Source organism: Artemia sp. Qi Xiang Cuo, chromosome 17 (assembly GCF_049724085.1).
Source record: "Artemia sp. Qi Xiang Cuo chromosome 17, ASM4972408v1, whole genome shotgun sequence".
NCBI lineage: Eukaryota > Metazoa > Arthropoda > Branchiopoda > Anostraca > Artemiidae > Artemia > Artemia sp. Qi Xiang Cuo.
The window spans coordinates 16,820,726-16,834,246 of NC_142810.1; the positions used below are offsets into that span (position 1 = coordinate 16,820,726).

A 13,521-nucleotide genomic window follows, 5' to 3' on the forward strand; every position below is an offset into this window, starting at 1 on the left:
TGTTGTTGCTATTGGTAATATGTTATAATTATATTAGCATAACATAAATAAATTAACTCATTTTATTTGGCTAAATGGTGTGCAATGTTATGAGTCATAAATTTGTATACGTTAATTATGTATAAGATGTATTATGTCTAATTTATGTGTACATTAAATGCATAAATATGTATTATTAAAAAGTATAATTATGTATAATACGTATGTAAGATGTATAATATGTATTATTATGTACAATAACGCTAAACGTTGATTATGTATTAGTTAATGTACCACTTACCAGAGTCTAAAATGGCTTTGTGACTTTAAAGTCACTTTTTTGTGACTAAATTCACTAAGTGACTTTAAACTGACTTTAGTTCAATCACAGTTCAAGTCACTGTCCATAATAGTACCCTCTAAATTTTGAATTGCTCTAAAGTTGATATTTATATAGAACCACCTATCGACGACCACTAATATCTAGTCACAAACGTCTGGTCACTTTTGATAGTATGGGATGTGCATTATCACCCGTTGTACATTTACGCTTCTCAGGTCGTTTTCTTGATCTTGTCTCATTGTATGGTTCAGTTTGTTCATTTCGAGCTTACGTTTTTGTCCTCTTTTGTTCTTTTTTGTACTCATTTTGTGCTAACACTAATTTACGTTTGTGTCCCCTAGATATTATGAAATATTAATAAACCCCTGAAAAACTACCCGACAACTGACGATAATTTATCAATAGCTAATGATTAAACACGCAAATAAGACGGTACCACTGAAATGACATTGCCAGCAAATGCCAACGCACAAACGCCAGTGAAATCCCAGCTGAAGGTAAATTTACCTAAAAAAAATACTATTAATAGAACAAATAGAAATATAAGTTACCAATATCTTACGCTCTGCTTATAGGACGAAGGAAAACAAGCAAAGACCCAATCTTCAGCATCCCAATAATAGGCAATCGCAGTTAATATATTATGACGTGGATTTTCACCCGCTTGAAACATGTAGTATTCTGTGCTACCCTCAGGAGTTCTTAAAGTCATCCGTCGCATTATGACCTCTCGCCAGCGGGCATTATTATCAAATTGGACTTTACGCTCAATTGGACGGTTTTTAATGCTTTTTCCTCCATTTCTCTAGAAAAAAAGCAATAATTTTGTATTCTTATTGATCATTGATTCTTCAGAGAAAAGGAAAAGTTAGAAAGAGAAAACCATAGCAAAGAAAAATGGAGAAGCAGAGAATAACCAGTGGTAAAAACAAAACATTGTAGACTTCAAAAAGTGAGCTAAACCCGGGGTTGCCACTGATCCAAAAAAAATAAGAAAATCGTCCAAAATTTTAAAGGCTTGAGAAGAGATCCCAGAAAGCACAAATCAAGTAATTCTTTTTTTTTTCTTCAATATATCAACCTACACTAAGCACACAAGTTGACAGGCACTAGTAGAACTGCCTAATGGGCCTGTGAGACCAGTCAAGGAGAAGACGTGTTGTTTACGCTACAATGATGGAATTTTTACGTCAGAATGACACATATCACATATTTGGGTATATTTTGCATTACAAAAATGGTTTTTGAAACATTTTCGTTAAGAAAGAAATGATTTACATTGATGTACAGAGAAGACAAAAATACTAACAGGATGGAAAATGTCAGCTAAATTTCTCTTATTCGTCAGAATATCGATGATTTTATCATTGAAAAAAAAGAGGGGTTGACAACATGAAACAAGTGCATAATTAAGCCGAGCTTTCCCATTTTTCCGTAAGTAGAGTATCTTTAGACTAATTTAAAAAGAATGGATCTCCCCAGGTCATCCCCAGTGCTCCCTAGCAAGGGGGAGTTAGAAAAAAATAATAAGCTAAACTATTTTTCGAATTATCTCCACCAACCTAGGCTTCTAGGGCCAAACAACCATTAGACTTCTTGTTTAACAATTATCTTAAGAGAAACAAAACGATTGATTGACTCATTAAATCGAAAAAAAGAAAGGGTAATAGGTTACATTTCTGCAGGAAACAACTGCTTTTACAGGCTGGGAAACCATTTTACCGCTGTGTCGGAAGTTTTCATGTTTTAAAACTTCCCCAGCATGAAATTCTAATTTTCCTCTTGAAGTAATCCTTAATTGTTTTAATTTTATATTGATCCTAAAAAGTATATTTTCAAGACTAGAACTTAAAAACAAGGTACTGACGAACTAGGTAGCAAAAAAACAATAAAAAAACAAGGTCCAATGGAAATAAGTCATAATTGAATCAACTTTATAGTTAAAATTAGTGATAGTCATAAACCAGTAGAGATGACAAATATGGTTATTTTCTATGCTCATTTGGCAAATTTGTTAAAGTTAGGCAATTTCAATCCCAATAAATTTTTTATTCATCTCGTAAATAACCAATAACATAAATGATAAGAGACAGACCTACAAGGGCCAAATGTGATTCCGGAAAGAAAAACGGGATTTCATCAATCAATTTTGTCAAAGTTGACAAAGGGAAGCAGCTATAAGCTCGAAAAAATAATGAAATGTATTTGATTTTTAAACTAGACGTATTCGTATTTCATTCTGACTTTAAAGCTGTTTAATTAAGACATTTTTCTTTATCATTTCCTACTTTTTCTCACCCTTTCAGACTCCAAACGATAGCCCGCTAAGTTCAGGACGGTGACAGAAAATCTGGACGAATTCCGGACACCAGGCCTTTAACCATTGAGTATGTATTAAGTGGATAAACTTTTTTTTTACCACCATACCCAACCAGTTATTCACGAATGATAAAGGGAAAATGCAGTCTCAGCTAATTAATATTCATATAAATGCAAACAAAATATAAAATTAGCACAACTTTTGAGAGAGAGAGAAATTCATTTTTATTAAAGACCAATATTCACAAAAAAATCATATCAAACGGACCTACCATGTGAAATATATACAGATTTGTTTGTGGCAGGATTCAATATTTTACTCACTTACTACATATATATTGAAAAAAAAAGAAAAGTGTAATCATTTAAATAAATAAAAAATAAACCTCATGGGAACCACGAACCAATACTTACAGAATAAAGAAGACAGAATACAGCTCCCCCCCCCGCACCCCTCCTTATTCATTAAGAAATTCTTTATCTTATATATAGAAATTATTTGAATATATATACTGCCTTATATTCATTAAAACAAAGGAATATCTGCGCTCACTTCGGCCATCCATCTCCCACCGCTGTTTAAAACGGCTGAAAAACGGCTTAAGACCAATCTATGAAAAGCAGTAAAAACACACTCTAAAATACTGACAGGAAGCAAGACAAAGTTTCATTATTCGTTCTGCTATTATATTTTTTGTATCGTGAATTAATTAATTAAATTATAGAACTTAAAGAACCTCTCATTTCGCCATAATGGTAAAAATCAAGGTAGAAAAACGACGAAAAATAAGGGCTTAAACGGAAAGGCAAATGGCGTTTTCTCGGCTTTCAAGTCATCTACTGCTTTCAGTTCTACAGAGTAATTGCAGACAAAGTCTAAATTTTGATTTTTGATTAATCTTTCAATTTTTAGTAACCATATTTCTTTGGACCATTTGAACCTACTGAATCAGCTGGATCCATACAGTTTCAGTTCCTATCCTGTTCCCATCTAATTGTTGCTAGGCAACACCTGTTGTTAGTTTATGAATTGAAATAATTACAAACCTTGAAGGTGTTTAAATGATTAAAAACAGAAAATCAATGCAACCACTGTGAAATGGATAGTGGGCAATGGTCATACATGTGCCAACAAATTCAAATTGTACTGTCTCAACTGCCTGTGACGTGTCTGCGTTCTTTTCCCTCAGACAATATCCCTAAAAGACCACAGACAACAGCCATGTAAAAAAAAAGAATGACCCCAAAGTAACGTTTTCCGGGGATTTAGTTTTCTGGAAATTTTCGGTAGTTTCGGTATCTTCTATTTTTGTCGGGAGATGGATTAGAAATTCGGTAGATATCCTGAAAAATCGGTAGAAGTGGAAACAGCCATGGTAACAACCTGGTAACATGGTTAAATGCACATGGTAACAACCCATTCGGTTTTTGAAGCCTACTCGATTACGACCAATACCCAAATAGTGAAAAAATCCTTCATAGACGATACAAAAAGCTTATCTGGTATAGAATTCTTCGTAACAGTTTATAAGAATTCAAAGATCGGAGCTGAAGTGAGACAAAACGCTGAATTTCAAAAATCTCAAATTTGATTGAATTTCCCATACTTGTATTCCAAGCTACATAAAAAAAATAAAAACTAAAAAATGAATCTGGACAGAAAACAAAATTTTCAAGCTCTGGTCCAAACAGAAGCAAGCCTAATGTTGGGCCATATGGAGACATTTATTTTATCAGGCAACAGGGCATCTGATCAAAGAAGTGACAAAAGACGCTGAATTTCAAAATTCTAAAATTCGACTGAATTTCTCATACTTGTGTTCCCAGCTGCATAAAAAAAAACTATAAAATGAAGCCGATCAGAAAAGAAAAATTTTAAGCTCTGACCCAAACAAAAGCAAGCCTAAAACTCGTACATGCGGAAAGGTTTGTTTGATCAAGCGATGGGATGTGATATCAGGTCACCGAATTGACTCTATGTGCTGAATTTAAAAATTTGCAAATTTGACTTAATTTCTTATATTTGTGTTCCGAGCTACATATAAAAAAAAAACCCTATGAAATTAAGATGACAAGAAACACAAAATTACAAGCTCTTATCCAAACAGAAGCAATTGAAGCAGAAGCAAAAAATATCTTATAATATCGATTAGGTAAAGTCTTACCCCAAACTATATTTCTTCAAAACTAGAAAAATCGGAAATTTAATTTTTTAATGAAAAAACCTCAATGTTTAGGTATGCATTTTTGGTAGTAGCGGTTGCCAAACAAAGAAATGGGTGTAAAGTCAGCCAAAAATAATCAAAAATACATATTGCACTAAACAGGTTAATAGTTGCAAATTTCCTTTTTAAAGATGTAGTTGTCATTGGGAATCAACAGATTGATAATGTTTGAAAGTTTACGGACAAAAAATGTAAAATTTTATTAGCTTTATTTATTTATTTTCACGGTTGAACGTGGCAACACTGTCAGAAATAATATACTACCATAATAACTTGATAAAACCTGGTCACCGTCACATTTAATTAATCGGGTGGGCAATGAGAAATCTGGCTGTCGATGTAATATTATGAGGTGAATTTTGAGTGAAGTCTGAACCTTCAGATCCAAGCTACATACAAAACAATAAAACTAAATCTTTGACTTGGAATGTGTAGTTTCCATTAAAAATATTGTAGAGAAGAAAAAATCCGACAGTTTTGTTTCCTAAATAAGACTGTATTCTCACTTCAGTTTGGACTTTGTGCTCATAAATATGACTGTACTTTTGGTTTGGCATTTTGTTTAGAAAACAAGAGATCTACCAGAATTCAGCCTATTGTTCCGTAAAGTTAACTAAGAATTTTTAATAAAACATCGGAGAATTTCGGCAGTAATACGAAAAGATTCCGGTAAAATACTGGTGAATTTCAAGTCGACTCCTGTTTACAATGGAGGTGATAGGCAAGAGGATTTTATATGAAAGAATTTTCTGCCTCCACGCCCTGTAAGATTTTTTGACTATTTAAAAAGTTAGAGACAAGGCTGTACCCAGGATTTTTTTTGTCGGACGGGTTTTACTCAAAGGTTTTCTTTCCGAGGGGGGGGGGGTACACAAAAACCCTAAAAAACGCATACAAAATTTGTTTATATCCATTTTTGTTACGTTTTTACGAGTCAAGCAAACATTTCGGGGGGGGGGGGTTCAAACCGGGTAACCCCCCTGGATACGGCCCTGGTTAGAGATATTAAATATTTAAGACTATCTGTTCAGCATTATCTTGCTTAATAATGCAATTTTCATTCTTTCCTAAAAAATTGAAACAAAACGTAAAATTTTAACTTCTTTTATCAGCATAACTTAATCAAATGGCTTTTAGGCGTCTTTAATTTAATCCAAGTTGTGTTTGGTTTAATTATGTAGAATTTTTCACGTTTTTTCGTCCGTTTTCCTGCGTGGAAAAAGGAAGGTATAGAAAACACGGGCCCAGATTCTGGATTGTGCAACCACTCATCAAGTCTGTTGCTAATTTTGTCAGGGATTTAGCTAATTATTCACGTCGGTGTAAAACCAGGGACATTCACGAACATCGTGATTACAATCTTAATTTTTCTATTTTAAACAGCAGACGAGCATTTCGATGTATTTCGATGTAATAAAACATCGGAAAATTTCGGCAATAATACGAAAAGATTCCGGTAAAGTATCGGTGAATTTCAAGTCGACTCTTATACTTGATGTTAAGATTTTTTTATGTTTAGGTTTTGATTCAACGTGTGTTTTTGATGTTAGATTTTTTCCTTTACCAGGTTTATGCATCTCTGGTGTTTGGTTCGCCATTACAAAGCTCCCGGATGTGTTCCAGAAACACCCAATTTTAATTTATTATTGTTTTTCACCGCTGTAATAAAACATTATCCCGCTTTTTTCGATTGCTTCTACACGTGCTCCTATTTTAATAAGGTTTTCATTAAGATTTGTAAGAAAAGACGGTACGAAGATGATCCTTTGGAGAAAAGTACCCCATTCCATTCCCTTAAAAAACTTAAAATTTAAAACTTAAAAAAGTCTTTAAGAGATGGTTGTTCTGTGAGCAATTTCCTGGACAGGTTGAAAACAGACGGTGCTATGTAATTATTTTTGGGACGTTTCCAGCCGCCATCTAACTGTACACGTATATTCTTCATTAATTCAGAATAGATAGTAGGACTGAAAACATATAAAAGAAAAACGGATTCTTAAATTCAAACAATTTCACAATTATACCTTTAATAGGTGATATTCCAATGTTTCTCGACGTTTTCTGCTCTCAACGTAAATCTGGCGCGTTTTTGGGTCTACTAAATCAAAAAGAGCCCGCACTAAAGTTAGCACAACTTCTTTACACCAAACAATGCACAGGTGATCTGTCTCAAGCCATACACCAGGGATGTCAGTTGTCTGGAAATATAAAGAAATTAAAATATGCAAAACAAAATTTAAGACGGAACAGAGTGAAAGAGAGAAAAACAGAAAGAAAGAAGGCACCAGGGATGTCAGTTGTCCGGGATTACAAACAAATTAAAATATGTAAAAAACGGAAAGACAGTACAAAGAGAGAGAAAGAGAGACAGAGAAAGAGAGAAAATACCAGAGATGTCAGTTATCTGAAAGTCTAAACAAATTAAGATACATAATAAACAGAAGGAGGTACAAAGAGAGAGAAAGAGAAAAAATATCCAAGGAATGTTAGTTGTCTGAAAATTTAAAAAAAAAAATCAAAATTCGTAAAATCATTAAATACTGTACAGAGAGAGAGAGAAAAAGAAAGAGAGAGAGAGAGAGAGAGAGAGAGAGAGAGAGAGAGAGAGAAAGAAAAAAAGAAAACAACAGAGTTGCCAGTTGTCAGAAAATATAAATATATTAAAATACATAAAAAAAGAAAAGATAGTACAGAGAGAGAGAGAGAGGGAGAGAGAGAGAGAGAGAGAGAGAGAGAGAGAGAGAGAGAGAGAGAGAGAGAGAGAGAGAGAGAGAGAAAGAGAGAGAGAGAGAGAAAGACGCTAGGGATGTCAATTGTCTGAAAATAAACACAGATTAAAATATGAAAAAAAATGAAAGGGGGTTTAATTTTCAATGAGTTAAAGGAAAAAAGGCAATGAAGCCTATTAAAAACAAGATTTATAAGAAGATATCCCGATCCCTTGAAGAATTTGGAGCTGGAAATTCACTTTCATGGCGTTCCAGTTTTGTTATACATTTGACTTTCGCCAGCCTGCTTTTTTTCTTTGTGAAACTATGTTTTTTTTGTTTTTTTTTTGCCCACTTGTGTTTATTTGCTTTTTTGTTGCAATGAAAACAAACCTGATTTTTTTAATTACAAAACATTTACAATATTTGCAATCCAATTTTTCTTTAGAAAAAAACCCTACAGAAACGAGGATATTAACAGCCAGTGAAAAAAGGAAGGGTAAATATGCACCTCCACCGTCCTTAACGCACGAAAGCAAATAAAGAGAAGAAAAGTATACGGATAAAAGTCCTTAGGACAACATAAAAACAAAATGAAAGCAAAAAAGACACTAAATTAAAATAGGTCCGCTCCAAGCGACGGTGTCATGCACAGCCAGTGGGGTTTTAGAAATTATTCATAAAAAAAGAACAGAGATATAGAAAGAGCAACAGAGACATAGCGATAGAGAGAGAGAGAAATAAATAGAGAGAGAATAGAGGGAGAAAGAGAGAGAGAGCGACAGAGAGAAAAAAAAGGTGTACCAAGACAATGAGGCCATCTACATCCGTAAGTGTTAGCCCGGATCTAACTTGAAAATCTCTCAGTCCACCACCAATCGAGGCAACCATGAGTCCCTTCAAATTCTTCGCCTTGGAACTGCGATGAGTAGCAAATTTGTTGTAAAATCGTCTTAAAGCATAATCAACAGGAATAATCGGATCCTCGTGGGGAGTGGCTAATGTTATGATGGTATTCACATGATTTGATTCGAAGCTACTATTGGTAAATATACTTTTTGCAATTATACCACCCTAAAAATAAACAAATTTATGGAGGAAAAATATAACACGACTTGATTCAAAATTAGAAATTACATTCGTTATTGTACATGAGTAAAATATTGACTAAGTACAACATATCGTGCAATGAGCATTAATTATTACATTATATACACTAAATTAATTGTTTCATACTGGAAAAACATCCTGGTTCATGGTAAATTAAAAGAAAGTATGACCTAATAACCTTAAAACAGCTTTAAACCCCAGAAGGATGGTTTACATAAGATAGTGCATAACTAGGACTAGGGTATGTGAAGACGGTGCAATCAAGTAGAGTATTTCAATCAAGCAGTTGTATTTATTACACTATATTGTATGGACCAAATATATATTTTTGAGTTAAAAAATTTTAGAAATCGTTGTAATATGTTAATTTAATTGGTCACACTCTTAATACTTTGCCGCAGCAAAAAAAAATTAGGTTAAAAAAATTGTAGGCCAATGGAGAGCAAAACACACGTTTTCGGTTGTTCTCTAATACGTTTATCGTATCTAAAATACGTATACGTATAAAATAACGTATCTAAAATACGTTTTCGGTTGTTTGCCTGTTATAAACAAGCTTGTGCAAAACTGATTACTTTAGTCAACAAATAATTCAACATCAATTTTGATAGAAAAGTCCACATTCTACCTCTATGAGTAAGAAAAATCGAAACAAAGTATCTACAAAAAATAAGATAAAATTAATAAATATCATACACCGTTAAACATCGATAGAGTGTGCTGAGTTTAAGATTATAGATTACAATTCTCAATTTGATAGAGAGCAAAAACAAGATAATTGTCTGAAATATGTGATACTCGGTCCGTAACCACTACAACAATCATTTTTTTATCTCCAAAATCGTTAATAGTGCAGAGAGTCACAAAAAGATTACAAACAAACATCTGAAATTTAGTGCCAGGGGACTGAGCGTCACTTCGTGAAAAGAAAGACGATTTTTTAATGTCCTTCACAAAACAACTCATTTTATTTTATTCGTTCCCAAAAACAGAACCATCAGGGTGTTGGACGGCTCGGTATTTATGACGTTGAAAAATGCTTTCAAAAACCAATTAAGGTCCTAAACGAATTTCCTTAAAGTCGTAATCTATCTAGATAGTCTTTTCACACCGTGAAACGAACAATTTCCTTAATACAAATAGTCTTGTTGAACGAGCAGTAAGCACCAGAGGGAGGTCGGTCCCCTTGGAGAATTCTAATTGAAATTTTTCTGGAACAGTGCGTAGCACTTAACGTGAAACAATTAAGAATTGGAGACCAATTTCCCAATCATCAAACGGGAATGTCTTTCCTCTAGAAACTCGGAGCCAACTGATTTGCCAACAAACGAATTGCGTTTTGAAACTTCTGCTACCGGTACTCTTGAATTTCAACCTTTAGGGGGTGTCTAATTTCAGTCAGCAAACGATTTACGAGAAATATTAAGAAGGATGGATGAAAGAAACGCACTTTCCCAAAGTCGTGACCGATCTAGATCGCTTTTTTTTTACAATAGAAAATGGTAGTTCACCAATTTTCTGAAAGAATCATAGTGGCATTTTCGGTAAAATTTATAAATATATGTACAACTACTGCTTGTTTAAAAAGATAGATAAATATATTTATCCTTCGGCTATTATTTTTAGTGGTTTATTTATTAATTATTTGTTTGATGATCCCAAGGATAAGTGTTTTTTTTCTCGGAGCCGCTTTATGTGCTTGAAGCAATGTAGCTGACATACATGGAGTGAAAGTTAGGATTAAAATTCCGAGTCCAAAGTTTCAACGAGTTTTGCCAACCGTTTCTGATTTCAAAATCTTTAACAGGCCTAAAGGTCTAGGATCAAGCGAATTTTATAAAAAAAATTCCTTCTTATCAATATCTTCGGGATTGGATTTAGTTTCCTTCGTGTTTTATTGTTTCAGTTTTTACCAGCCATATTTTGGTGATCTGAACTCAGGGATGATCTGGTGATCAGGAAGGGCTTGCAGGGAAGCAATTCCCCCTTAGATTTTAGAAAGCATTTTTTTTTTTTTTTTTTTTAGTTACATTAAACAATTGAAAACAACAATGCCCCTCCTAGAGTTTTGACAAATACCTTTTATTGCATCTTCATTAAAAAATACTTGACCCTCCCTAAATTTTAGAGAATTGGTGCCACTGAACTTGTTTATCATAGGCAGCGCAATAGTGCTGCCTAAGTAAAGAGCGATATGGGAACAATATATTATTATTATTTATTTTTTTTTAGACCAGGGCACTTCGTATCGAAGGACTTGTTGTAAAAACTTCGCAAACGGCTCATTTAATTGGACATTGAAACCGCTGGAGCCCATTTGAATGGTCGAAAGTGATTGGAGGGCATATAACCACCCTCCCACGCCCACCATTCCCCAAAACACTTCCAATAAAAATTTTGATATAGGCTTTTTGTTCAACGTAATTGAAGGGTCCGGAAATTATGTCTTTGAGGATGGCATCCCCCCCAACAGCCTTCAGGTCAAGGGTTGGCGCGGGCAGGGCCCGCGCCTGCCCGCGGGCCCTGGGGGGTTGTCTCTACACCAGAGTTTTTGTTATATGATCTTTGAACTATTTTTAACAAAATAGCTATCTTATAAATTTTATTGGATACATTTGGGAAAAAAGGGCGTTGGGTGGGGGGGGGCTGATTACCCACCAATATCTTTTGCCTCTTAAAAAGTGAACTAGAGCTTTCAATTTCCAATCAAATTAGCCCTCTCTGAAGTTTATACGAGCATTCCTTCCATAAGAACCATATATGCCCCCAGGGCATAACTTATAACTCTTGCCCTGAAGACTGTGGGGGGAGTGTCCTGCTCAAAGATATAATTTCCAGAACTTTCATCTACGTTGAACCAAATGGCTATCTTAAAATTGTGATTGGATGTGTTTGAGAAAATGGTGGGCGTGGGAGGGGGGTTAGTTTCCCTCCAATCACTTTTGACTGTTAAAAAGGACACTAGCCCTCTCAATTTCCAATCGAATGAGCCTTTTTTGAAGTTTTTACGACAACGCTTTCTATAAAAACCTTAAATGCCCCAAGGGTATAACTTACAACCCTTACCCTGAGGGCTGTGGGGGGATTTTCTCCTAAAAGACCTAATTTCCAGAATTTGAAACTACGTTGAACAAAATGGCTATCTAAAAATTTTGATTGGATGTGTTTGGGAAAAGGTGGGCGTGAGAGGGGGGTTAGTTGCCCTCCAATCACTTTCAACTATTAAAAAGGGCACTAGCCCTTTGAATTTCCAATCAAATGAGCCCTTTTTGAAGATTTAACGACAATGCTGGCTATAATAACCTTAAATACCCCAAGGCTATAACTTATAACCCTTGCCCTGAGGGCTGTGGGGGGAGTGTCCTTAAAAACATAATTTCCATGTGGAAATCAACTACGTGGAACAAAGTGGCTATCACAAAGTTTTGACAGGATGTGTTTGGGGAAATGGTGGGAGTCAAAGGGGTGTTAGTTGCCTTCCAAGCCCGTTTGACCCTTAAAAAGTTTATACGACGATTCCTTCCATATGAAGTGCCTCTGGGAAAAAAAATCATAAAAAATTGGAGCCGTATGGCCTTTACTATAGGCAACGCTATAACGTTGCCTCTGATAGTATTAACATATTGTCTTTTGGTCAGTGGAACATCCCTCTCATCAAGTCTTAGAAGCTTTAACTTAATGCAATTAGTCCTTGCTTTGATATTGCTGATATGTCCTTTTGAAAACCTGTATGTTATCAAATTATCCTCTCAGTTTTCTTACCCTTATAAGTAGTATCAAATGAAGTAGTAGTAGTAGTAGTAGCGAATGCAGCACTAACAGTAATATTAGCAGTAGTGCGCACATATTGTATTTTGGTGAGATGATCTTCCCTTTTAAGCATTCTCTGAAAGTTCCAACTTAATGCCCAAATCAATTCTTGAGATACGCTATTTTGACAATTTTCATGTGCATAGCGTCTTTTGATTTAGCTCGAATTTCCCCTCAACACTGTAAATAGAGTAGTCTGGTAGTAGCTGTTGTAGTATTAGTAGCAAACAGATATTGTCTTTTTCATAATATCCCTTATCATTTCCTGAATTTTCCAAATTAATAAACTCAGTTACTCCCGTGTTACACCCTTTTGACAGCTCTTATACACATAACGTGTTTTGATTTATTTCAAAACTCTTTGAAAGGCTCACGTGAATGCCCTTTGTGTTCTTGTAAACTAAAGTTCAGACATGCATGCCTTTCTCAATAACATATGCTATATGTAAACAATGAACGAATTGCCTAGCTTACAGCCCTTGTCCTGAGGAATGTGGGGAGGTTGACATCCCCAAAGACATAATTACTGAACCTTTCAACAAGGCTGAACAATATCGATCTCTTATAAGTTCGAACGGATATGTTTTGGGGAATGACATGCTTGGCGGGAGGGGGGGGGGGTAAGGCTGATTGCCCTCCAGTCATTTTTGACGCTTAAAAAGGGGACTAAAACTTCGGACTTCTAATCAAATGAGCTCCATCTGATCCAAAGCTTATAGGACCACCCGTTATATGCACCGGGGCAAAACTTAAAACCCTTGCCCATGGGTTCTGGGGGATTGTGTCCATCCTACAGACATTGTTATAGAGTTTTTGGAAAATGGTAACAAAATAGCTATCTCACAATTTTAATTGAATGCGTTTTGGAAAAAGAGGATGACAGGGAGGGGGGATAGTTGCTCTCCGTCCGTCATATTTGACTCTTAGAAGGAAACTAGAGCTATACACTTCAAATTAAATGAGCCTCTTGTACAGTTCACACGGCCACCCCTTTCATAAGAACTTTAATGGCCCTGGAGCATAATTT

General features: G+C 35.0%; 1 protein-coding gene across 1 annotated transcript in view; it reads right to left on the reverse strand.

Moving 5' to 3' along the window:
• The window catches only part of PGAP1 (GPI inositol-deacylase), a 122,868-nt gene that overhangs the window by 83,862 nt on the left and 25,485 nt on the right, over positions 1-13,521 (reverse strand). Inside the window, exons 4-6 of the mRNA XM_089103053.1 lie at positions 8,379-8,648; positions 6,891-7,064; positions 874-1,127 (exon numbers count right to left, since the gene is read on the reverse strand). Of these exons, the coding sequence (XP_088959179.1) occupies positions 874-1,127; positions 6,891-7,064; positions 8,379-8,648 (698 nt within the window). The remainder of the gene's footprint in view (positions 1-873; positions 1,128-6,890; positions 7,065-8,378; positions 8,649-13,521) is intronic.